This window comes from Salmo salar, chromosome ssa14, assembly GCF_905237065.1.
Source record: "Salmo salar chromosome ssa14, Ssal_v3.1, whole genome shotgun sequence".
Classification (NCBI taxonomy): Eukaryota; Metazoa; Chordata; class Actinopteri; order Salmoniformes; family Salmonidae; genus Salmo; species Salmo salar.
Window position 1 is genome coordinate 2782868 of NC_059455.1, and position 27870 is coordinate 2810737.

At 40.6% G+C, this 27870-nt stretch overlaps 1 protein-coding gene across 2 annotated transcripts in view; it reads left to right on the plus strand.

Moving 5' to 3' along the window:
- adcy8 (adenylate cyclase 8 (brain)) overlaps positions 1 to 27870 on the plus strand; it is a 304017-nt gene that overhangs the window by 197162 nt on the left and 78985 nt on the right. Inside the window, exons 8-10 of one of the 2 annotated variants that reach the window (XM_014139104.2) lie at positions 12413 to 12610; positions 19690 to 19790; positions 20382 to 20583. In XM_014139104.2, coding sequence (XP_013994579.1) covers positions 12413 to 12610; positions 19690 to 19790; positions 20382 to 20583 — 501 coding nt within the window. The remainder of the gene's footprint in view (positions 1 to 12412; positions 12611 to 19689; positions 19791 to 20381; positions 20584 to 27870) is intronic. The other variant, XM_014139106.2, reaches the window with a different exon arrangement.

The following is a 27870-nucleotide window of genomic DNA, read 5'->3' on the forward strand; positions in this document are numbered from 1 at the left end:
AGGTTTAAAGGTAATACAACACATCAGATATCCACTTCCTGTCAGAATCTGTCTCAGGGTTTTGCCTGCCAAATGAGTTCTGTTATACTCACAGACACCATTCAAACAGTTTTAGAAACTTTAGGGTGTTTTCTATCCATATATAATAAGTATATGCATATTCTAGTTACTGGGTAGGATTAGTAACCAGATTAAATCGGGTACATTTTTTTATCCAGCCGTGCAAATACTGCCCCCTAGCCCTAACAGGTTAAATGTGCTTCTTCTTGAGCCACTCCTTTGTTGCCTTGGCTGTGTGTTTTGGGTCATTGTCATGCTGGAATACCCATCCACGACCCATTTTCAATGCCCTGGCTGAGGGAAGGAGGTTCTCACCCAAACTTTGACGGCACATGGCCCCGTCCATCATCCCTTTGATGCGGTGAAGTTGTCCTGTCCCCTTAGCAGAAAAACACCCCCAAAGCATAATGTTTCCACCTCCATGTTTGACGGTGGGGATGGTGTTCTTGGGGTCATAGGCAGCATTCCTCCTCCTCCAAACACAGCGAGTTTAGTTGATGCCAAAGACCTCCATATTGGTCTCATCTGACCACAACACTTTCACCCAGTTGTTCTCTGAATCATTCAGATGTTCATTGGCAAACGTCAGACGGGCATGTATATGTGCTTTCTTGAGCAGTGGGACCTTGCGGGCGCTGCAGGATTTCAGTCCTTCACGGCGTAGTGTGTTACCAATTGTTTTCTTGGTGACTATGGTCCCAGCTGCCGAGATCATTGACAAGATCCTCCCATGTAGTTCTGGGCTGATTCCTCACCATTCTCATGATCATTGCAACTCCACGAGGTGAGATCTTGCATGGAGCCCCAGGCCGAGGGAGATTGACAGTTCTTTTGTGTTTCTTCCAATTGTGAATAATCGCACCAACTGTTGTCACCTTCTCACCAAGCTGCTTGGCGATGGTCTTGTAGCCCATTCCAGCCTTGTGTAGGTCTACAATCTTGTCCCTGACATCCTTGGAGAGCTCTTTGGTCTTGGCCATGGTGGAGAGTTTGGAATCTGATTGATTGATTGCTTCTGTGGACAGGTGTCTTTCATACAGGCAACAAGCAGAGATTAGGAGCATTCTCTTTAAGAGTGTGCTCCTAATCTCAGCTCGTTACCTGTATAAAAGACACCTGGGAGCCAGAAATCTTTCTGATTGAGAGGGGGTCAAATACTTATTTCCCTCATTAAAATGCAAATCAATTTATAACATTTTTGATAGAGGTCGACCGATTAATCGGAATGGCCGATTAATTAGGGCCAATTTCAAGTTTTCATAACAATCGGTAATCGGTATTTTTGGCCACTGATCTGCCGATTAAAAAAATAAATAATAATAATAATAATAATAATAATAATTTTTTACATTTTTTTAAATTATTATTATTTTTTTCAATAATAATATATTTTTTTACACCTTTATTTAACTAGGCAAGTCAGATTAACCCCTGTGCGGCCGGACATCCAGCGAAAAATCATATCGCCATTAGCATAACAAAATTTAATAATAAAAAAATAATAATAATTCAAATTATATCGTTTTATAGATACACCTCTCCTGAATCGAACCACGTTGTCCGATTTCAAAAAGGCTTTACAGAAAAAGCAAAACATTAGATTATGTTAGAGGAGTATATCGTAAAAGTAGCCACATAGCCATTTTCCGACCAACCACATGCATCACAAATAACCACAAAACAGCTAAATGCAGCACTAACCTTTGACAATCTTCATCAGATGACACACCTAGGACATCATGTTACACAATACATGCATTCTTTTGTTCGATAAAGTTCATATTTATATATAAAAACAACATTTTACATCGGTGCGTAACGTTGACTAACTATTTTCCCTCAAATGCATCCGATGAAACAGAACTACAATTTACTAAATTACTATTCGAATTTTTTTTTAAATGTAATATTGTCATTCTAAGATTTATAGATGAATATCTCTTGAAAGCACCTGTAATGCCAGATTTAAAATGAACTTTACTGGGTAATCATACTTTGCGATGAAAGGGGATGCGATACTCTGAAAAATAGGCTAACGTTACAGGTCAGCGCCATCTTGGAACAATCGCATATCACATCTAGTCTTGTATACTATTGTCAATAATCCCTTACCTTTGGTTGTCTTCATCAGAAAGCACTTCCAGGAATCCCAGGTCCACAACAAATGTATTTTCGTTCGAAAAAAATACTCCTTTATGTTCCAAGAACTTGTTCTTGTTAGCGCGTCTGAAGGCTGCTCCAAAACTTCCGTCGGCCACGGGACAGCCATTTCGAGAAAATGCATTTTTTTCCCATTTAGGTTCGTTCAAACATGTCAAACGTTGTATAACATAAATCTTCAGGGCGTTTTTCAACAAGAGAGCCAATAATATTCGAGGGGGATGATTGCATTGTGTTTCAAAACGTTTTGAAAGGGGAGGGTAACCAGGGGCGCCGGCGTCATAATGGTGATGGCCCTCTCCGTGTGACTACGTTCCACAGCGTCTCATTCATTCAGTTTTAACAGTAGAAGGCTCAAACCAATTTGTGAAGACTGGGGACATCTAGTGGAAGCAATAGGAAGTGCTCAATGAACCATAGCTCACGGTGTGATTAATAGGCAACGTGATGAAGTTGAGTTCGCAATTCAGAATTCCACTTCCTGTTTCGATCTGTCTCGAGGTTTTGACTGCCATATGAGTTCTGTTATACTCACAGACACCATTCAAACAGTTCTAGAAACTTTAGGGTGTTTTCTATCCACAAGTATTAATTATATGCATATCCTAGCTTCTGAGTTTGAGTAGGAGGCCGTTTAAAATGGGCACGAATGTTTTTCAAAAATCACTTTAGCGCCCCCTATCCTAGGGGAACGCCAAGAGGTTAAGAACACATTCTTATTTTCAAAGATGGCCTAGGAACGGGGGTTAACTGCCTTGTTCAGGGGTGATTTGTTTTTGCAACCTTCGGTTACTAGTACCACGCTCTAACCGCCTGCCTTACATTGTACTCCACGAGGAGCCTGCATGGCAGGCTGACTACCTTTTATGCGAGGGCAGCAAGAAGAAGCCAAGGTAAGTTGCTAGCTAGCATTAAACTTATCTTATAAAAAACTATCAATCTTAACATAATCACTAGTTAACTACACATGGTTGATGATATTACTAGTTTATCTAACGTGTCCTGCATTGCATAAAATTGATGCGATGCCTTCGACAAACGGGTGTTGATTTAAGTGCATTTGCGAAAAAAGCACTGTCGTTGCACCAATGTACCTAACCATAAACATCAATGCCTTTCTTTAAAATCAATACACAAGTATATATTTTTAAACCTGCATATTTAGTTAATATTGCCTGCTAACATGAAAATGTGTCACATCTCTAGCGTTCATTGCACGCAGAGTCAGGGTATATGCAACAGTTTGGGCCGCCTGGCTCGTTGCGAACTAATTTGCCAGAATTTTATGTAATTATGACATAACATTGAAGGTTGTGCAATGTAACAGGAATATTTAGACTTAGGGATGCCACCCGTTAGATAAAATACGGAACGGTTCCCTATTTCATTGAAAGAAAAACATTTTGTTTTCAAGATGATAGTTTCCGGATTCGACCATATTAATTACCTAAGGCTCATATTTCTGTGTGTTTATTATATTATAATTAAGTCTATGATTTGATAGAGCAGTCTGACTGAGCGGTGGTAGGCACCAGCAGGCTCGTAAGCATTCATTCAAACAGCACTTTACTGCGTTTTGCCAGCAGCCCTTCGCTGTGCTTCAAGCATTGCGCTGTTTATGACTTCAAGCCGGGTGGGTATAACTTGTGGAACGTTCCAACAGGAATCTATTCAAAAAATTTCGTAAATAACAAGGTTGCCAAAAAACAAAGCATACAAAGTTGTATAGCGGTAGAATAAGATACCGGGTAGAGAGTGGTCTATTTCATTGCGTTTTTCACTCATCACGTTTATTCCGAAAAATGTCTGTCCTCACTCTGGTTGCCTATGGACAAACATTAAGAATAAGCTACGTGGTGAGTTGATGCCTATTCGGCAGCTAGTTAGCTAGGTTTGTATGCGTTGCTACTTTGTATGAGTTGTTGGTTGGCAACCTTTTACTTTACGTTTTTTGGAACAGATTCCTGTTGGAACGTTCCACAAATTATACCCACCCCTTCAAGCCTATCAACTCCCGAGATTAGGCTGGTGTAACCGATGTGAAATGGCTAGCTAGTTAGCGGGTGCGCGCTAATAGCGTTTCAAACGTCACTCGCTCTGAGTCTTGGAGTAGTTGTTTCCCTTCCTCTACATGGGTAACGCTGCTTTGAGGGTGGCTGTTGTCGATGTGTTCCTGGTTCGAGCCCAGGTAGGAGCGAGGAGAGGGACGGAAGCTATACTGTTACACTGGCAATACTAAAGTGCCTATAAGAACATCCAATAGTCAAAGGTATATGAAATACAAATCGTATAGAGAGAAATAGTCCTATAATAACTACAACCTAAAACTTCTTACCTGGGAATATTGAAGACTCATGTTAAAAGGAACCACCAGCTTTCATATGTTCCCATGTTCTGAGCAAGGCACTTAAACTTTAGCTTTCTTACATGGCACATATTGCACTTTTACTTTCTTCTCCAACACTTTGTTTTGCATTATTTAAACCAAATTGAACATGTTTCATTATTTATTTGAGGCTAACTAGATTTTATTGATGTATTATATTAAGTTAAAATAAGTGTTCATTCAGTATTTTTGTAATTGTCATTATTACAAATAAATAAATAAAAAATAATTACAAAAAAATTACAAAAAAAAATCGGCCGATTAACCGGTAGCGGCTTTTTTTGTCCTCCAATAATCGGTATCGGTATCGGCGTTGAAAAATCATAATCGGTCGACCTCTAATTTTTGACATGCGTTTTTCAGGATTTTTTTGTTGTTATTCTGTCTCTCACTGTTCAAATAAACCTACCATTAAAATTGTAGACTGATCATTTCTTTGTCAGTGGGCAAATGTACAAAATCAGCAGGGGATCAAATACTTTTTTCCCTCACTGTATGTGAAGGGTCATGAAGTTATAGCAGCAATCTACCTCACCAAGCAAAGTGAAAAGAATAAGAGTACCACATTGAAGCTGCCCAGCAACACCCGTTGGGGTGGTGTTGTCATCATGTTTGACAGTTTCCTGGAGGGGAAGGAGTCTCTCCAAGAAATGGCCATATCACAGTCTGCCGATATGGACAGCCCCAAGAGGATCCTTCTGGATGATGTATTTTGTGAGAGAGTGGTAAGCAACCTGAAACCTATAGCAGTAGCCATTGCACAAATTGAGGGAGACAATGCCATCCTGTCTGATGTTCAGACTCTGCTTGCAGATGTAAGAGAAGAAATCCGTACTGCCCTGCCCACTTCACTGTTGCTCCAAGCAGAGGAAACTGCCATTTTGAAATACATTAAAATGTGTGAAGACTTCTGCCTGAAGCCCATACACGCCGCAGCGTACATGTTGGACCCCAAGTATGCTGGCAAAAGCATCCTGTCTGGTGCAGAGATCAACAAGACCTATGGTGTCATCACTACCGTGTCTCGCCACCTTGGCCTGGATGAGGACAAGGTTCTTGGCAGTCTTGCAAAGTACACTTCCAAGCAAGGGCTTTGGGATGGAGAAGCAATATGGCAGTAGTGCCAACATATCTCATCAGCCACCTGTTGGAAGGCTCTTTCCCCTGAGGCTCTTTTCCCTGTTGCCTCCATCATCCTCCAAATCCCACCAATGTCAGCCACCTCAGAGCGCAACTGGTCCTTGTTTGGGAACACTCACACCAAAGCATGCAACAGGCTGACCAATACAAGGGTTGAAAAATTGGTGGCCATCTGGGCAAATTTGAGGCTTTTTGAGCCTGACAGTGAGCCATCCTCAACAAGGTTGGAAAGTGACAGTGAAGATGAGGCCTCAGAGTCTGATGTCGAAGAGGTGGACATTGAGCAGGTCCAGGGAGAAGACATGGAAGCCTGAGAGGAAGACAACCAAAGCTTTAGTATCATTTTACAGAAAACGTTTTTGGGAGATGCAATGGATCATTGGGGATCATTCAATATTCCCTTTCTTTTGTTGTTCAGTGAAATCATCCAATGTGAAGAGTCAAATCAATTCATAACTAAAAATGTTTTTTTTTATTTGTATTGGAAGGATTAAATAATTTGCAATTATGTCTATTTATAAGGTAAAAGGTTTCTGTTTCTATCTCCATATGATATGGTAAATATATCCAATGCAAAAAACATCTATTTAAATGGTATTAATATTAATTTGCATATATTCCCGTTAATTCCCACGGAAAGTTTCCACCTCTGAATATTCCCCAAAATGTGCAACCCTAAGAGCAAGGCACTTGCAACACAAGGTTTGTGGATTCGATCCCCATGGGAGACACGTGTGAAAATGTATGCATTCACTACTGTAAATTGCTTTGTATAAAAACATTAGCTAAATGGTATTTTATATTCTTCTAAGGGAAACACCCTATGCATTGCGCCAATATGGTTAACTCACTTGGTGGGAATTGTAACGTGGCTCATATTGATAGGATCGCTATAATACTTAAACATTGATTCTTGAAGAATGTAAATGCCTCATGAGTTTAGTTTAACTGTCATACCCCAGGATGGGAAGAAAGTCCGCTAGGACAGCAAAAGAGGGGAGGTGAAGAAACTGAGTGAGGATAGAAAGAAAGGGATGTAGGAAAGCAGGAAAGGAAATGAAGCAAGGAAAGGATAAATTAGGGGATCTTGGAGGAAAGAATAGAAGGGATCTAGGAGAGTCTGAATGAATTCCGACAGGCTGATGCAAAACCTACTGAGACTGACTCAACTCTTACTGAGACTGATTCAACTCCTACTGACACAGACTGACCTTCTACTGAGACTGAATCAACTCTTACAGAGATTGACTAAACTCCCACAGACAATGACTCAATTGTTGCTGACTCGACTCAACTCCTAGTGACAATGACTCAACTGTTACTGAGATTGACTCAAATTAAATCACATTTGTTTATAAAGCCCTTTTTACATCGGCAGATGTGACAAAGTGCTTACACAGAAACCCAGCCTAAAATCCCAAACAGCAAGCAATGAAGATATAAACGTCCTCTCACTGTCAACTGCGTTTATTTTCAGCAAACTTAACACGTGTAAATACACTGCTCCAAAAAATAAAGGGAACACTTAAACAACACAATGTAACTCCAAGTCAATCACACTTCTGTGAAATCAAACTGTCCACTCAGGAAGCAACACTGATTGACAATACATTTCACATGCTGTTGTGCAAATGGAATAGACAACAGGTGGCAATTATAGGCAATTAGCAAGACACCCCCAATAAAGGAGTGGTTCTGCAGGTGGGGACCACAGACCACTTCTCAGTTCCTATGCTTCCTGGCTGATGTTTTGGTCACTTTTGAATGCTGGCGGTGCTTTCACTCTAGTGGTAGCATGAGACGGAGTCTACAACCCACACAAGTGGTTCAGGTAGTGCAGCTCATCCAGGATGGCACATCAATGCGAGCTGTGGCAAGAAGGTTTGCTGTGTCTGTCAGCGTAGTGTCCAGAGCATGGAGGCGCTACCAGGAGACAGGCCAGTACATCAGGAGACGTGGAGGAGTCCGTAGGAGGGCAACAACCCAGCAGCAGGACCGCTACCTCCGCCTTTGTGCAAGGAGGAGCAGGAGAAGCACTGCCAGAGCCCTGCAAAATGACCTCCAGCAGACCACAAATGTGCATGTGTCTGCTCAAACGGTCAGAAACAGACTCCATGAGGGTGGTATGAAGGCCCGACATCCACAGGTGGGGGTTGTGCTTACAGCCCAACACCGTGAAGGACGTTTGGCATTTGCCAGAGAACACCAAGATTGGCAAATTCACTGGCGCCCTGTGCTCTTCACAGATGAAAGCAGGTTCACACTGAGCACGTGACAGACGTGACAGAGTCTGGAGACGCCATGGAGAACGTTCTGCTGCCTGCAACATCCTCCAGTATGACCGGTTTGGCGGTGGGTCAGTCATGGTGTGGGGTGGCATTTCTTTGGGGGGCCGCACAGCCCTCCATGTGCTCGCCAGAGGTAGCCTGACTGCCATTAGGTACCGAGATGAGATCCTCAGACCCCTTGTGAGACCATATGCTGGTGCGGTTGGCCCTGGGTTCCTCCTAATGCAAGACAATGCTAGACCTCATGTGGCTGGAGTGTGTCAGCAGTTCCTGCAAGAGGAAGGCATTGATGCTATGGACTGGCCCGCCCGTTCCCCAGACCTGAATCCAATTGAGCACATCTGGGACATCATCCACCAACGCCACGTTGCACCACAGACTGTCCAGGAGTTGGCGGATGCTTTAGTCCAGGTCTGGGAGGAGATCCCTCAGGAGACCATCCGCCACCTCATCAGGAGCATGCCCAGGCATTGTAGGGAGGTCATACAGGCACGTGGAGGCCACACACACTACTGAGCCTCATTTTGACTTGTTTTAAGGACATTACATCAAAGTTGGATCAGCCTGTAGTGTGGTTTTCCACTTTAATTTTGAGTGTGACTCCAAATCCAGACCTCCATGGGTTGATAAATTGGATTTCCATTGATTATTTTTGTGTGATTTTGTTGTCAGCACATTCAACTATGTAAAGAAAAAAGTATTTAATAAGATAATTTCTTTCATTCAGATCTAGGATGTGTTGTTTAAGTGTTACCTTTATTTTTTTGAGCAGTATATTTGTATGAACATAACAAGATTCAACAACTGAGACAGAAACTGAACAAGTTCCACAGACACGTGACTGACAGAAATGGAATAATGTGTCCCACAACAAAGGGGGGGGGGGGGGTCAAAATCAAAAGTAACAGTCAGTATCTGGTGTGGCCACCAGCTACATTAAGTACTGCAGTGCATCTCCTCCTGTGAGATTTTACCCCACTCTTCAGCCAAGGCACCTGGAAGTTCCCGGACATTTCTGGGGGGGGATGGCCCTAGCCCTTACCCTCCGATCCAACAGGTCCCAGACGTGCTCAATGGGATTGAGATCCGGGCTCTTCGCTGGCCATGGCAGAACACTGCCATTCCTGTCTTACAGGTAATCACGCACATAAAATGCAATATGGCTGGTGGCATTATCATGCTGGAGGGTCATGTCAGGATGCGCCTGCAGGAAGGGTACCACATGAGGGAGGAGGATTTCTTCCTTGTAACGGACAGCGTTGAGATTGCCTGCAATGACAACAAGCTCAGTCCGATGATGCTGTGACACACCGCCCCAGACCATGATGGACCCTCCACCTCCAAATTGATCTCGCTCCAGAGTACAGGCCTCGGTGTAACGCTCATTCCTTTGACGACAAATGCGAATCCGACCATGAGACAAAACCGTGACGTGTCAGTGAAGAGCACTTTTTGACCGGTCTTGTCTGGTCCAGCAACGGTGGGTTTGTGCCCATAGGTGACGTTGTTGCTGGTGAGGACCTGCCTTACAACAGGCCTATTGCGGACAGTCTGAGCACTGATGGACGGATTGTACGTTCCTGGTGTAACTCGGGCAGTTGTTTTTGCCATCATGTACCTGTCCCGCAGGTGTGATGTTCGGATGTACCGATCCTGTGCAGGTGTTGTTATACATGGTCTGCCACTGCGAGGACGATCAGCTGTCCGTTCTGTCTCCCTGTAGCGCTGTCTTAGGCGTCTCACAGTACGGACATTGCAATTTATTGCCCTGGCCACATCTGCAGTCTTCATGCCTCCTTGCAGCATGCATAAGGCACGTTCACGCAGATGAGCAGGAACCCTGGGCATCTTTCTTTTGGTGTTTTTCAGAGTCAGTAGACAGACCTCTTTAGTGTCCTGAGTTTTCATAACTGTGACCTTAATTGCCTACCGTCTGTAAGCTGTTCCACAGGTGCATGTTCATTAATTGTTTGTGGTTCATTGAACAAGCATGGGAAACAGTGTTTAACCTTTTGAGGACAGACGTTCCGCTAGCGGAACCCTTAGCCAACAGCCAATGGCATCGCACGGCGCGAAATACAAAACAAGCTAAAATACCACAATTCAATTTTCTCAAACAATCAACTATTTTACACCATTTTAAAGATAAGACTCTCGTTAATCTAACCACATTGTCCGATTTCAAAAAGGCTTTACAGCGAAAGCAAAATATTAGATTATGTTAGGAGAGTACATAGACACAAATAATCACACAGCCATTTTCCAAGCAAGCATATATGTCACATAAACCCAGACCACAGCTAAATGCAGCACTAACCTTTGATGGTCGTCATCAGATGACACTCCTAGGACATTATGTTATACAATACATGCATGTTTTGTTCAATCAAGTTCATATTTATATCAAAAAACTGCTTTTTACATTAGCATGTGATGTTCAGAACTAGCATACCCACCGAAAACTTCCGGTGAATTTACTAAATCACTCATGATAAACATTGACAAAATACATAACAATTATTTTAAGAATTATAGATACAGAACTCCTTTATGCAATCGCTATGTCCGATTTTAAAATAGCTTTTCGGCGAAAGCACATTTTGCAATATTCTGAGTACATAGCTCGGCCATCACAGGCTAGCTAATTTGACACCCACCAAGTTTGGGGCTCACTTAACTCAGAATTACTATTAGAAAAATTGGATTACCTTTGCTGTTCTTCGTCAGAATGCACTCCCAGGACTTCTACTTCAACAACAAATGTTGTTTTGGTTCCAAATAATCCATAGTTATATCCAAATACCTCCGTTTTGTTCGTGCGTTCAGGTTACTATCTGAAGGGTAACGCGCGAGCGCATTTCGTGACAAAACATTTCAAAATATTCCATTACCGTACTTAGAAGCATGTCAAACGCTGTTTAAAATCAATTTTTATGCGATTTTTCTCATAAAATAGCGATAATATTCCAACCCGGGCAACGTTGTATTCATTCAAAGGCTGAAAGAAAAATAATTGAGAAGTCTCGTGAACGCGCATCTCAGTCTCACTGTCCCCAGGCTGACCACTTACAAACAGAGCTGTTGTACTTTGCCCAGAGACAGCAGACACCCCATTCCACTTTCTGGCGGCTTTAGAGAGCCAATGGAAGCCTTAGAAAGTGTCACGTTACAGCACAGATGCTGTAATGTTGATAGAGATGCAACAGAAGGACAACAGATTGTCAGACAGGGCACATCCTGTATGGAATCTTCTCAGGTTTTGGCCTGCCATATGAGTTCTGTTATACTCACAGACACCATTCAAACAGTTTTAGAAACTTTAGAGTCTTTTCTATCCAAATCTACTAATTATATGCATATTCTAGTTTCTGGGCAGGAGTAGTAACCAGATTAAATCGGGTACGTTTTTTATCCGGCCGTGAAAATACTGCCCCCTATCCCAAAGAAGTTAAACCCGTTACAATGAAGATCAGTGAAGTTATTTAGATTTTTTTCAAATTATCTTTGAAAGACAGGGTCCTGAAAAAGGGTTGTTTCTTTTTTTGCTGAGTTTATATATACAGTATATCCATAGAAATGTTGCTGATGCATAATTTCGCCAGTACCAGAAAAGCTGTCTGTCTCATAGTTCATTATCTATGGGCTGGTGGAGATTGCATATTAGGATACTCTCAGTCTCAGTAAGAATTGCGTTGTTGTCATTCTCAGTAAGAGTTGAGTCATTGTCAATAGGAGTTGAGTCAATGTTAGTAATAGTTGAGTTAGTCTCAGTAGGAGTTGAGTCAGTGTCAGTAGGAGTTAAGTGGGTCTCAGTAAGGGTTAGGAGTTGAATCATTCTCAGTAGAAGTTGTTTCAGTATCAGTAGGAGTTCATTCAGCAGATGTTGAGTTAGTGTCAGTAGGAATTGAGTCATTGTGAGTAGGAGCTGAGTGAGTGTCAGTAGAAGCTTTGTTAAAGAATGTTGTGGAATTTTGAATACTTTTGATAATAATTAGGAAATGGTGTGTATGCTATTTCTTCATGTTTGTCACTCAACATTTTTTTACAATGTTTTTGTTAATTTTGTCAGATTAGTTTTTTGTTGTTTCTTTTGTATTGTTATGTGCAATATACTGATCATTAATTATTCTAGACAACTGTATTCTACCTGTGTGTACGTGAGCTTTTTTTTTTTTGTCACAAACTGTTGCCATCACAGAAATATTTAAATGAATGAGTTTGAGATGCATTCACTTCTGAGCATGTCTATTTAATCAAGACTGTTGCATTTTGGTTTAGTTTGAGTTTTTATAATTTGTGTATGTATGTTTTCTTATTTTTGTAACGAAATTAAAACAGGACAAGTAGATGTATTATATTTGCATGTGCTTTCCCCTAGACTCTGGCTGCCCTAACAAGAAATTCTATAAATCTGCTTCCAAACCATCTTGCACAAGCTTTGCATATCCACTCTGGTCCTGAGGAAATTAACAAGGGAATAGAGAGTGCCATCGACTTACGGAGTGGTGATAAGTTGAGAAGAGAGCATATCAAGCCTTTCTCACTGATGTTTAAAGACTCCAGCCTGGAAGAAAAGGTAGCTGGGGTTAAGACAGATTTCCTTTTTTAATTTATTATCTATAGTAGATATCAATTTCAGAATCATTTATTTGTATTTTTATCATGAGTAAGCTAAAGGAACTTCACCTACCAACTCCCTCACTAATATAGAAGCATGTTTTTTTATTTCTTAAGAAACACAAAACTGCACACTTGCATGGGTCACGTCACATTAATTTTTGAGAGAACAGTAAATAAAAGAAATCAAAATAAATACATTGAGAAATATTTTATTTTTAAATAAATCTATTTGTATTCAAATTTCTGCAAGTTTCTAACTTCTACTTTTAAGTAAAATTGTCTCTTAGTCTCCCATTGACATCAATGCATGACTAAGTGAAAATGTTATTTAAATTGAAGTTAGGAGTCAGTTAGTAGTCTAATAGGTTGGGATTCAAACCAATGTAGATAAATGACATCGCACTACGATTGACTGTGATCCTGTGATTCAGATGTGTAACTGCGGTAACAGCCAAAAAAAAACAAAATATATATATATATATATATATATATATATATGTAAACTTCTGACTTCAACTGTGTATATATATATATATATATATACACAGTTGAAGTCAGAAGTTTACATCCACTTAGGTTGGAGTCATTAAAACTTGTTTTTCAACCAATCCACATATTTCTTGTTAACAAACTATAGTTTTGGCAAGTCGGTTAGGACATCTACTTTGTGCATGACACAAGTAATTTTTCCAACAATTGTTTACAGACAGATAATTTCACTTATAATTCACTATATCACAATTCCAGTGGGTCAGAAGTTTATATACACTAAGTTGACTGTGCCTTTAAACAGCTTGGAAAATTCCAGAAAATGATGTCATGGCTTTAGAAGCTTCTGATAGGCCAATTGACATCATTTGAGTCAATTGGAGGTGTACCTGTGGATCTATTTCAAGGCCTACCTTCAAACTCAGTGCCTCTTTGCTTGACATCATGGGAAAATCAAAAGAAATCAGCCAAGACCTCAGAAAAAAATGTGTAGCCCTCCACAAGTCTGGTTCATCCTTGGGAGCAATTTCCAAATGCCTGAAGGTACCACATTCATCTGTACAAACAATAGTACGCAAGTACTGGTGCACTTCACAAAATAGATGGCATCATGAGGCAGGAAAATGATGTGGATATATTGATGCAACATCTCAAGACATCAGTCAGGAAGTTAAAGCTCGGTCGCAAATGGGTCTTCCAAATGGACAATGACCCCAAGCATACTTCCAAAGTTGTGGCAAAATGGCTTAAGGACAACAAAGTCAAGGTATTGGAGTAGCCATCACAAAGCCCTGACCTCAATCCTATAGAAAATGTGTGGGCAGAACTGAAAAGGTGTGTGCGCGCAAGGAGGCCTACAAACCTGACTCAGTTACACTAGCTGTTTCAGGAGGAATGGGCCAAAATTCACCCAACTTTTTGTGGGAAGCTAGTGGAAGGCTACCTTAAACGTTTGACCCAAGTTAAACAATTTAAAGGCAACGCTACCAAATACTAATTGAGTGTATGTAACCTTCTGACCCACTGGGAATGTGATGAAAGAAATAAAAGCTTAAATAAATCATTCTCTCTACTATTATTCTGATATTTTACATTCTTAAAATAAAGTGGTGATCCTAACTGACCTAAGACAGGGAATTTTTACTAGGACTAAATGTCAGGAATTGTGAAACACTGAGTTTAAATGTATTTAGCTAAGGTGTATGTAAACTTCCAACTTCACCTGTATGTGCAGTGATGTGGTGTTTTACAGGGTCAGCCATAGTAGTTCAGCACACCCAGGAGCAATTTAGGATTAAGTACATTGGTCATGGGCACAGCAACAGATTTTCACCTTGTCAGCTCGGGTATTCAAACCAACAACCTTTCAGTTACTGGCCCAACACCCTAACAGCTAGGCTACGTGCCACCCTAAATTTACAAACTGCTGTTTCCAAACGCTAATGTGTGGCACAAATCCCATTCAAGTCCTGGTACCGATATTATAATTCTTCGCAGATTCTGTTCAAATCTGTAAATGATTATGTTGAACTTCACAATCAATTTTAGGTACTTTTGTATGATTTGGACATGGTGCTCTAAATATGCTAATATCGGTACCATGACTTGAATGGGATTTGTGCCACAAATGATTAAACGTTTCCATTTGGAAACAGTGCCAGGGAAAGTAGGAGTTGTGATTTGTTTTCTGTTACCGCAGTTATACTTCCGATATAGTATAAATATTCAATTGCTGTGCAATGTTGTTGATCTGCGTTGGTTTGAATACAGGCCTTTAGTCCTCATTTTGCAGGATGGCATATTTTGGCTTCTGTTAGATCAGATCTAGCATCTGCATACAGTATTTGAAAACTATCCTAAAGGCTAATAAAATTCAATTCAGAAATACTTTTTAAACTGCACAGATCTTGTAGTTACAGTGCATTGAGATCAATGACTGATATCTAATTTAAGTAATTCAGAGAATAAATTGATCATTTTTTTACTGATAATTTTAGGGTAGGTAGCTAATTAAAGTGTTTTTTTCCCAAAATGGCTGATTGACTTTTCTAAGAATGAAGAATAAAATTCAATTCAGAAATACTTTTTAAACTGCACAGATCTTGTACTTACAGTGCATTTAGATCAATGACTGATATCTAATTTAAATAATTCAGAGAATAAATTGATCATTTTTTTACTGATAATTTTAGGGTAGGTAGCTAATTAAACTGTTTTTTTCCCAAAATGGCTGATTGACTTTTCTAAGAATGAAGAATCCCCTTAAGTTTACTCATGACCAAATATCCATGCCATGGACCTGTTCTCCTTTAAAACCTTGTTGAAAAAGTTGACATGTTCAGCTTTTTTGCTGTTATTTTTCCTTCTTACTTTTTGTTCCATGACTAAAGTCACTTTTCTACACCCTTGACCTTTGAGTTGACCTTTTCAGTTGACCTTTGCCCCCCTTACCTGTGTTTCCCTTTTATTGTGCAACCATCTTAAGCTAAACATTTCAAGTCCCAACCCCTTTTCGGTTAGTTTCTGCCCAATGCCCAGTGAGTTGCTTTTGAATGTCCTTATTTTTGGTCTAGTCGTGACAAACATGAAGCATCCTCTTGCTAATTTCCCCAGCACTCTTTGAGGAAGAGACAGAGAGAAAGGGGGCAGTGTGTCAAGGTTATTATAGTTTTGTGTTTTTATATTAGTTTTTATTTCTACTCATTTTAAGATTTACAAAGTAGTTTGTTTTCAGATCTGATTTACTCATTTTTATTAAGTATAAGTTTTATAAAAAAAATGTTTCTATTTCATTTTTATATTATTTCGTTTTAGTGTTAGGGACAGAAAGTAGCCTGTGTGTGGGTGACTAGGAGCCATTTATGTGTTTTTGTTTTTTTGGGGATGTCACTTCTTGCCACTGTGGGGCAGTAATGCATAAGGGGATTTGTCAGGTCATAGGTTAAAAGTAGACTCAGCAAGATGACGTAGATGCACAAAGTAAACAGTAGTTGTGGGTCAATTTCCACAGTAAGAGGCTAAACTTCTCTTGGTCCCGGAGCTACCGCGTTGTAGCAGCGTGAAGCACACCCTTTCACATGCGCAGATACTGTGTGACTGTGAGAGTCTTCTGTCATGCTCAACTCATTGGGTGTGTTCGAGTAGTAACGCAGGCAACTCTAGACCAAAGTCGAGGAGTGAAGTCGAGGGAGGTGCATCTGCGACAGTCAAAAGTTGGACACTGTAGGGGTTTTCCAACAGCAAGGTTTGGATCAACAAGGCAGTGTCAACATAGCTGCTATTGTTTATAAAAGTTTTTCTTTAAAAATGTAGAAATAAACTCACACTCACAAACTGAAAACATAATGTGTGTACAATTAATTGGTTAGAGAGAGGTCTCAAATATCATTTTATTTGTATCCCCTGTTCTGCCTGTAGCTTTAGAATTGCGACAAAGTTGGTTACGGTTTCAGTCACATCTTTGGTCACGTGGGTCAACCAAAAACACCCTAAATATTGGTTGACAAATATTGCCTCTCCCTACCAGGCGTTGGCTGCATGGTGCAGTTGGTGAGAAGCAACTGTAGTGACTTGAAGGCAACTTCATCAAAAACTGCATGACCTGATCACATGGTTTTTGTAATGTTCATGCAGTCAACATATAGGCACAAGTTGGAAAATGTTTATCCCCATAATGCAAGACACTTTGAAAGGCAGTGACCAACAAAATATATCCGCTCGAACTTGCCCAATATCTGCTTTGCTGCTTTTGGCAGCATCATCTTGCTGAGTCTACCTTTAAATTATAAAGTCAATGGGCTCGTTCCAGCAGATCACTTTTGTCAAATCGGTCACCGTGTGTTGCATTATGGAGATACTTGCGCCTACATGTCGACTGTATGAACTTTACAAAAACCATGTGATCAAAGGTCATGAAGTTGTGACTGCAAGTTTCTGCAGTTGCTTTTCACCAACTTCATCCTGCAGCCATGGCTTACATTGTGGGAGGTTCTATAGTCAACCAATCATTAGGGTTTTCTTGTTTGACCCACGCAAATGTGATCAAAGACATGGGCCCAATCCCTAATAGACCCCTAAACCATACGCCTTATGCACTTGTGGAGATCTGAGAGGATTTGACAGGTGTAAGAAATATGGTAATAGCCCTCTGATAGGCTATGTGGAAGTTTCACCATGTTGCTTATACACACACATACATACACACACACACACCCACACACACATAACACTCGCACATATGCATACTGATGCTCACACACACACACACACACACACACACACACACACACACACACACACACACACACACACACACACACACACACACACACACACATTTATACTCACCACATACACTGCTGCTACTGTCTTATCTATCCTATTGCCTAGTCACTATACCCCTACTATATAGCTACCTCAATTACCTCGTACCCCTGCACATCGACTCGGCACTGGTACTACCTCTATATAGCCATGTTATTTTTAATTGTTATTTGCAGTCTCTTTATTCCTTGTCACTTTCTTTTTTTAAATTATTTTTACAAAGTCTTTATCTTTAACTCTATATTGTTGGAACAACACCTGTTGTTTAGGAAGCATGTGACAAATAATCTCCACAAGTGCATAGGGAGTAGGGTTTAGGGTTTAGTTTGTGATTGTGTCTGGATAGATACAAATGAATATGATGTTTGAGTCTTTCTCTTTCTCCCTCTCACTAATTGATTGTAAAATGTACACACATATTATTTCAGTTTGTGAGTGTGTGATATGGGGGTTGGAGACATAGGAAGAAGGGAAAATACGTTTATAAACAATGGCAACACTACCATTTTGATCAGAGCTTTGCTGTTGGAAAACCACATTAGTGTCTGACTTTTGGCTGTCGCACCTCCCCTGATTTCACTCCTCAACTTTCGTTTACAGTCGGTTGCTTGAGCCTTATCATTCAAACGCGTCCAATCTCAATAGGACGTGCCAGATTCAGAAACTTGAAAATCCCATTCGAAAAATAGTAAGAAAACCCCATTCGAATTTTGCCCAACATAAATGTTTATTTTATTTTTTATTATGTTATGTTTTTTACATTAAAAAAAACAAAAAAACATTTTAGTTTCAGTTGTATACTGAACAAAAATATACACGCAACATGTAGTGTTGGACCCATGATTTCATGAGCTGAAATTAATCATCCCGGAAATGTTCCATAGGCACAAAAAGCTTATTTCTCTCAAATGTTGTGCACAAATTTGGTTACATCCCTGTTAGTGAGTATTTCTCCTTTTCCAAGGTATTCCATCCACCTGACAGGTGTGGCATATCAAGAAGCTGATTAAACGGCATGAACATTACACAGATGCACCTTGTGCTGGGGACAATAAAAGGCCACTCTAAAATGTGCAGTTTTGTCACACAACACAATGCCACAGATGTCTCAAGTTTTTTTGGCATGCTGACAGCAGGAATGTCCACCAGAGTTTTTGCCAGATAATTGAATGTTCATTTCTCTGCCATAAGCCACCTCCAACATCATTTTAGAGAATTTGGCTGTACGTCCAACCGACCTCAGGCCACGTGTAACCACGCCAGCCCAGGACCTCCATATCCGGCGTCATCTGCACCTGAGACCAGCAAACTGAACAGCTGATGAAACTGAGGAGTATTTCTGTCTGTAATAAAGCCCTTTTTTGGGGAAAAACTCATTATGATTGGCTGGGCCTTGCTCCCCAGTGGGTGGGACAATCTCTCAAGTGGGTGGGCCTATGCCCTCCCAGGCCCACCCATGGCTATGCCCATGCTCTCCCAGGCCCACCCATGGCTATGCCCCTGCCCAGTCATGTGAAATACATAGATTAAGGCCTAATTCATTTATTTCAATTGACTTATTTCCTTATTTGAACTGTAACTCAGTAAAATCATTGAAATTGTTGCATGTTGTGTTTACATTTTTGTTCGGTATAGTTAACTATAATAACCTTGCATAGGGTGTCATGGTGCGAGAGGTCAAAGGGCAAACCCAGTCGTTAAAGGACAGAGATTTCTCATACGTCTGCCAGCTCTGCATGGTGACTCACCGGCAACGATATGTGAAGGCTTGGACAGTATATTAGCTAGCAGATGCTACTAGTATCTAGCATCACTTGCCACCGCTGCTAATGCTAACAGCACTTGCAAATGCATTTGTTTTGACAGTATTGCCAAACATAACAAGCTGTACACACAAAATCCAAACACCATTCGTACATGGAGTTTTCCTCTTTGTTCAGTGACCTTAACTAGTTGTGGTTGTGGTGGTTTAGTATCTTGCTTCTTGAATAATCACTTTACAGTACCCAACATCTGCCTCATCCCCAGAATCCCCAGCTAGCCTCCTTCTGCTCTCCTATTTCTACCTCTATCTCTCTAACGCTTGTGGTGGAACTGTGACGTGACTGTATCTGTCGTGGCATTGAAATGTGGAGCTAGAGATTTTCGTATGGCCTTGTATGTCTCTTAAACCCCTCTCTCTTCTTTTCTTGTCTTTCCTTCTCCCTTCCCCTCACTGTGCAGTATTCCCAAATGAGGGACGAAGTGTTCAAGTCCAACCTGGTGTGCGCCTTCATCGTGCTCATCTTCATCACGGCCATTCAGAGCCTGCTGCCTTCTGCCAGGTAATAGAGGGACAGCTGTAGGGATTTCTAGAAAACCTGGACATTTTTGGAAAGATACCAGAATATTGCAACACTGAACTCCTAGGGGTGGGGGAGAGGAAAGTGGATGAGTTCAACTCCTGATATATACACTTAGAATAAGGACACTACTTATAAGTGCACACTCATTTGAAGTGCACTACAGTTTTCCATTCCCAATTCAATAACATCATTTTTAATTGGTTTGGATAATGGCGTGCTCTAGTTTGTTGCACTGGTCTATTGTCTTACGTCAGATAGTGATGACTCCACCCATGGTAACTCCACCCATGGCAATGCGGTTGAGTAAGAATGAAGTGACAATGGCACATAGTCTTGACAGTCTCGAACTGTCAGGAGTCGTCTATAGTTCAATCAAATCCCATAATGTGATTAATGCTCTCCCACCTTCAACGTTGCTGCAACGGTCACATCACCAACTCTTTTCACTGTTTTCACCTGTATTTAATTGAAACATTATTCTGTCGCCATACATTTTTCAGCAGCCTTGGTGTTATTGTCCAGGGCTGCGATTGGATCACTTTATCTACCCTCCATTGCTCATGTCTGCAGGATGGTTACCATGGTGATCCAGTTTTCGGTGCTCATCGTCCTGCACTCATTCCTAGTCCTGGTGACCACGGCGGAGGACTACAAGTGTCTGCCATTGGTCCTGCGAAAGTCCTGCTGCTGGATCAATGAGACCTACATGGCCCGCAACGTCATCGTCTTTGTCTCCATCCTCATCAACTTCCTGGCGGCCATGATCAACATTGTGAGTTTAGCCAGACATTTACACAGCAGATGTGCATAAAGATGGTGGCCGGCCTCCATTCTCGAACCACAAATGCCTTGTTTCCTAAGTTAGGTGCATTGTAGCTTGCTCTCCGTTACTGTTCTATACATATAAAAAAAGATCTGCATTTGCACAGTATACAGATGTGGCCAAAAATATTGGCACATTTGCAATTTACTTAAATAATTCTCTATTTCTTCTCAAATAAGTAAAAAAAAGTCAAATCAAATCAAATGTTTTTTGTCACATGCGCCGAATACAACAGGTGTAGACCTTAACGTGAAACGCTTACTTACAAGTCCTTAACCAACAATGCAGTTCAAGAAATAGTTAAGAAAATATTTACTAAATAAACAAAATATAAAAATTAAAAGTAACTCAATAAAAGAACAATAAAGATGCTATATACTTTTGAAGTTGGAAGTTTACATACACCTTAGCCAAATACATTTAAACTCAGTTTTTCACAGTTCCTGACATTTAATCGTAGTAAAAAGTCCCTGTCTTAGGTCAGTTAGGATCACCACATTTTTTTAATAATGTGAAATGTCAGAATAATAGTAGAGAGAATGATTTATTTCAGCTTTTATTTCTTTCATCACATTCCCAGTGGGTCAGAAGTTTACATACACTCAATTAGTATTTGGTAGCAATGCCTTTAAATTGTTTAACTTGGGTCAAACATTTAAGGTAGCCTTCCACAAGCTTCCCACAATAAGTTGGGTGAATTTTGGCCCATTTCTCCTGTAACAGCTAGTGTAACAGTCAGGTTTGTAGGCCTCCTTGCTCGCACACGCTTTTTCAATTCTGCCCACACATTTTCTGTAGGATTGAGGTCAGGGCTTTGTGATGGCCACTCCAATACCTTGACTTTGTTGTCCTTAAGCCATTTTGCCACAACTTTGGAAGTATGGTTGGGGTCCACTTGGAAGACCCATTTGCGACCAAGCATTAACTTCCTGATTGATGTCTTGAGATGCTGCTTCAATATATCCACTTAACTTTCCTCCCTCATGATGCCATCTATTTTGTGAAGTGCACCAGTCCCTCCTGCAGCAAAGCATCCCCACAACATGACCCCACAACATGATGCTGGCACCCCCGTGCTTCACGGTTGGGATGGTGTTCTTCGGCTTGTAAGCCTCCCACTTTTTCCTCCAAACATAACGATGGTCATTATGGCCAAACAGTTCTATTTTTGTTTCATCAGACCAGAGGACATTTCTCCAAAAAGTACGATCTTTGTCCCCATGTGCAGTTGCAAACCATAGTCTGGCTTTTTTATGGCAGTTTTGCAGCAGTGGCTTCTTCCTTGCTGAGCGACCTTTCAGGTTATGTCAATATAGGACTCGTTTTACTGTGGAAATAGATACTTTTGTACCTGTTTCCTCCAGGATCTTCACAAGGTCCTTTGCTGTTGTTCTGGGATTGATTTGCACTTTTTGCACCAAAGTACGTTCATCTCTAGGAGACAGAACGCGTCTCCTTCTTGAGCGGTATGACGGCTGTGTTCCCATGGTGTTTATACTTGCGTACTATTGTTTGTACAGATGAACGTGGTACCTTCAGGCATTTGGAAATTGCTCCCAGGCGATGAACGAGACTTCTGGAGGTCTACAATTTTTTTCTGAGGTCTTGGCTGATTTCTTTTGATTTTCCCATGATGTCAAGCAAAGAGGGACTGAATTTGAAGGTTGGCCTTGAAATACATCCACAGGTACACTGCCAATTGACTCAAATTATGTCAATTAGCCTATCAGAAGCTTCTAAAGCCATGACATCGTTTTCTGGAACTTTCCAAGCTGTTTAATGGCACAGTCAACTTAGTGTATGTAAACTTCTAACCCACTGGAATTGTGATACAATGAATAATCTGTCTGTAAACAATTGTTGGAAAAATGACTTGTGTCATGCAAAAAGTAGATGTCCTAACCGACTTGCCAAAACTTTAGTTTGTCAACAAGAAATTTGTGGAGTGGCTGAAAAAACGAGTGGTAATGACTCCAACCTAAGTGTCTGTAAACTTCTGACTTCAACTGTACAGGGGGTACCGGTACCGAGTGAATGTACAGGGGTACAGGTTAGTTGAGGTAATTTGTACATGTAGGTAGGGGTAAACTGACTATGCATAGATAATAAACAGCGAGTAGCAGCAGTGTTAAAAAAAAACAAAGGGGGGGGGGTTGGCCATATGATTAATTGTTCAGCAGTCTTATGGGTTGGGGGTCACCACAGATTGTTATTGGATTTTCAACATTGCAGAACCAACTTTGTTTTTGTAAACTTAAGAAAATAAAGAGAAATGGCATGTACACAATTATTGGCACCCCAGAGCTAGTACTTGGTTGCACATCCTTTGACCAAGATAACTGCAGACAAACACTTCTTGTAGTCATCATTGAGCCTGCTTCACCTTTCTACTGGCAATTTGGCCCATTTTTCAGCAGTAAAGTGATCTAATTCTTCAATATTTGAGGGATGCCCTCCACCAACTGCTGTTTTCAGATCTCGCCATATGTTTTGGATACGATACTGATCTGGACTCTTCGCTGGCCACTCCAGAACAGTCCAGCATCTCTTCTTAACCATTCCTGGGTGCTTTTTGATGTGTGTTGTGGTGGCTAATTTCTTCATTACCAAATGAGGAGAGTTACAAACACACCAGTCTGAGTTAAACTACATCTTTAATACTTAAGATACTTTTGCAAAAGCACTTGACCTTCAATGATGCCATTGAAAAAGGAAGGTCTCTATACAACAATACAAAGAGCTTTTTATACCCATGAATCCACCCCTTCAACGTACATTGACGAACCACAAATCTTAGGAACAGTTCACAAAAGGTTAAGTTTTGTATGAAAAGATATCTATAAAACACAGCAGACAGCAACTGCTATCTCAACAGTGTTCATTATATAGACCGGTGTCTGGTCTCCCTAGAACCGTCCCTCCCTGGTACGGTATAAAACAAAACTATTAGCTCATGTCCTCTGGAATGCTTTTTAGATGTTCTTATCAAAATACATCATAAATCTCCTCTGTCAGTGCTATCTCATAGAGGCCCATCCTCAGTAAGACACCTCTTGTTCCCACTCCTAGACAAGCTCACTGAGGGGAGTGACCTGTGCACAGACATTGTGGAGACAAATAATTGGTTCCCCATTAACCTGTTGGGTCTAGGGGGCAGCATTTGCACGTCTGGATAAAAAAAATGTACCCAATTTAATCTGGTTACTAATCCTACCCAGTAACTAGAATATGCATATACTTATTATATATGGATAGAAAACACTCTAAAGTTTCCAAAACTGTTTGAATGGTGTCTGTGAGTATAACAGAACTCATTTGGCAGGCAAAACCCTGAGACATTTTCTGACAGGAAGTGGATACCTGATGTGTTGTATTGACTTTAAACCTATCCCATTGAAAAACACAGGGGTTTAGGAATATTTTGGCACTTCCTATTGCTTCCACTAGATGTCACCAGCCTTTACAAAGTGTTTTGAGTCTTCTGGAGGGAGATCTGACCGAACAAGAGCCATGGAACGATGATGGCCCATTAGACACCTGGCGCGCGAGTTCATGTTGGGTACCCTCGTTCCAATACGTTATAAAAGAGTATGCATTCGTCCACCTTGAATATTATTCATGTTCTGGTTAAAAAAGGCCCTAATGATTTATGCTATACAACGTTTGACATGTTTGAACGAACGGAAATATATTTTTTCCCCTCGTTCATGACGAGAAGTCCGGCTGGCTTACATCATGTGCTAACGAGACGGAGATTTTTGGACATAAATGATGAGCTTTTTTGAACAAAACTACATTCGTTATGGACCTGTGATACCTGGAAGTGACATCTGATGAAGAGAATCAAAGGTAATGGATTATTTACATAGTATTTTCGATTTTAGATCTCCCCAACATGACGTCTAGTCTGTATCGCAACGCGTATTTTTCTGGGCGCAGTGCTCAGATTATTGCAAAGTGTGATTTCCCAGTAAGGTTATTTTTAAATCTGGCAAGTTGATTGCGTTCAAGAGATGTAAATCTATAATTCTTTAAATGACAATATAATATTTTACCAATGTTTTCTAATTTTAATTATTTAATTTGTTACGCTGACTTGACTGCCGGTTATTGGAGGGAAACGATTTCCTCAACATCAATGCCATAGTAAAACGCTGTTTTTGGATATAAATATGAACTTGATAGAACTAAAAATGCATGCATTGTCTAACATACTGTCCTAGGAGTGTCATCTGATGGAGATTGTAAAAGGTTAGTGCATCATTTTAGCTGGTTTTATGGTTTTGGTGACCCTGTCTTTGACTTGACAAAACATTACACACAACTCTTGTAAATGTACTGTCCTAACATACTCTAAATTTATGCTTTCGCCGTAAAACCTTTTTGAAATCGTAAAACGTGGTTAGATTAAGGAGATGTTTATCTTTCAAATGCTGTAACATAGTTGTATTTTTGAAAAATTTGAATTTTGACATTTATTTGGATTCAAATTTGCCGCTCTTGAAATGCACCTGCTGTTGATGGAGTGCACCACGGGTGGCACGCTAGCGTCCCACCTAGCCCCAAGAGGTTAATCATACCATCCCTTCACATGGTTTAAGAATAGGTAAAGACATTCACATATGAAGACAATGTTTCATTCAGTCCTCCTCTCTTGCTGATATTCTACATAGCAACAGAGACATGTAAAAAACAAGTCTGACCTCTCCCCTCTCTGGGCCCCAAGTGACTGAGCCCCAGCTAAGGGAAACCTGCAACTGAAAGACACCAGAGTCCAAAGGACACTTTCTAATGACAAGTATCTCACATAAGCATATTATACTAATAAAACATCTTAATTATCTATGTTAGCCAACTAATTCTGATTCATCCACCACAGTGTTTAGGGTCGTTGTCCTGCTGGAAGACCCGCACATTTCAATGACCCAGTACAAGAGGCAGAAAAGCAACCCTACAGTATTATCAAACCTCCTCATGTTTGATTGTAGGGAAGGTGTTATTTTCATTGAATGCTTAATTTGGTCTTCAGTAAACAGCGCTGAGCTTTAATGCCAAAGAGCTCTTACGTTGTTTCATTGATCCACATAACATTTCCCCCAGGATTTAGGCTTATTTAGGTGGGTTTTTGAGAAGTTCAATCAGGCTTTCTTGTGTCTCCAACAACAAAATGAAGCATTCAAATAAAATAACACTCTCCCTACAATCAAATATGGGGGAGGTTTGATAATGATGTGGGGTTACTTTCCAGCCTCTGGTACTGGGGGCCTTGAATGTGTGCAAGACATCATAAAATCAGCAAACTATCAAGGTATTTTGGAGTGCTATGTTCAATTCAGTGTCTCAAAACTGTGTCTCTGTTGAAAGTTGTGGGTCTTCCAGTAGGACAACAACCCCAAACACACAGAAAAAACATCCTGGAATTGTTCAGGAAAAAAATCTGGAGTGGCCAGATCTGAATCACATCTAAAACCTATGGCGAGAGCTGAAAACCACAGGTGTAGGGAACCCCTCAAACATTGAAGAATTAGAGCTGTTTGCAAAGATAAAGTTGGTTCTGCAATGTTGAAAATCCAATAACAAGGTGTGAAGACCATTTTTGAAGAAAGATAATTATTTGAGAAAAGTACAAAGGTGTCAATATATTTGGCCACAATTGTACATGATCCCATTTCTAGCTTCTAGATTGGAAAAACTGAAAAAATTGATTGTGCTTATTTATGGGTGAATTAAAACCATGTCACGGACCATAGTATGAAAACTCTGTGCTTATAGTGCTAATGTTATATCTGTATTCCTCCATCTTTATGCATGTTCGCCATTCAATTAAATTCAATGTCCCAGAAGGAATTGTGCTGGAAAGGACAATTGGAAATGGGATTCATTTTTTATTATTTCCAATTCTTTATTCATTTATTTAACCTGGTGGGTCAACTGGGAACCGTGCCCAAGAGGAAAAAAACATCAGCAAAGATGAAAGGGAGAGGGATACACAAGTTCAGGTCATGGTAGACATATCAAACATAAAAAAAAACACAAAGTCGTCTACAGACTAGACAAGGTCAAAAGTAGGTCAGTGAGGACAGGAGGTCAAGAGTCAGGCCACATTGTGAGTACAACCAGAGGTCATTATGAGATGCCTTATGTCATGATTCCACCTGTCACCAGAGGGCGGCAGAGACCGTCCAAGAGACATTAACGACACTCAGGTGTGTTCCATTACTCATTATGATTTCCCTGTTAACTTCTTTGGGATAGGGGGTGGTATTTTGACGTCTGGATGAAAAGCTTGCCCAAAGTAAACTGCCTGCTACTCAGGCCCTGAAGCTAGGATACGCATATAATTGGTAGATTTGGATAGAAAACACTCTAAAGTTTCTAAAACTGGTAAATAATGTCTGTGAGTATAACAGAACTGAAATGGCAGGCGAAACCCCGAGGACAAATCATTCCCCCAAAAATAAATGTCATCCTACCACTGATTTCAATGGCTGGCACTTTTATAATAGGGCGAAATCGTGCCCGATTGCAGTTCCTAGGGCTTCCACTAGATGTCAACAGTCTTTAGAAAGAGTTTCAGGCTGGTTTTTGGAAAAATTTGCCAGAAATTGTAGTTTTTCTAGGTGGCTCCCATTTTGGCTGTAGTGTTTCCAAGCGCGTGAATGAGAGCGCGTTATTTGGTATTTTTCTCCGGTAAAGACCATAACGATTCTCCGTCTTAACCTGTAAGGGCTAGGGGGCAGTATTGACACGGCTGGATAAAAAACATACCCGATTTAATCTGGTTACCACTCCTACCCAGTAACTAGAATATGCATATACTTATTACATATGGATAGAAAACACCCTAAATTTTCTAAAACTGTTTGAATGGTGTCTGTGAGTATAACAGAACTCAAATGGCAGGTCAAAACCTGAGAGATTCCTTTACAGGAAGTGGCCTGTCTGAGCATTTCTTGAACTTCTTTTCCATCTCTATCATTTACTAAGGATCTCTGCTCTAACGTGACACTTCCCACGTCGTCCATAGGCGCTCAGAGCCCGGGAAAAAACAGAATGTCGTCATTCCAGCCCCAGGCTGAAACACATTATCGCCTTTCTCAAGTGGCCGATCAAGGGACACGGGCTTATGCGCGTGACCCCGACCGCCCCCGCCTTTGGGATTTTTTCCTCTGTTTGCCGAAAAGGAGATTCCCTGTCGGAATATTATCGCTTTTCTACGAGAAAAGTGTCGTAAAA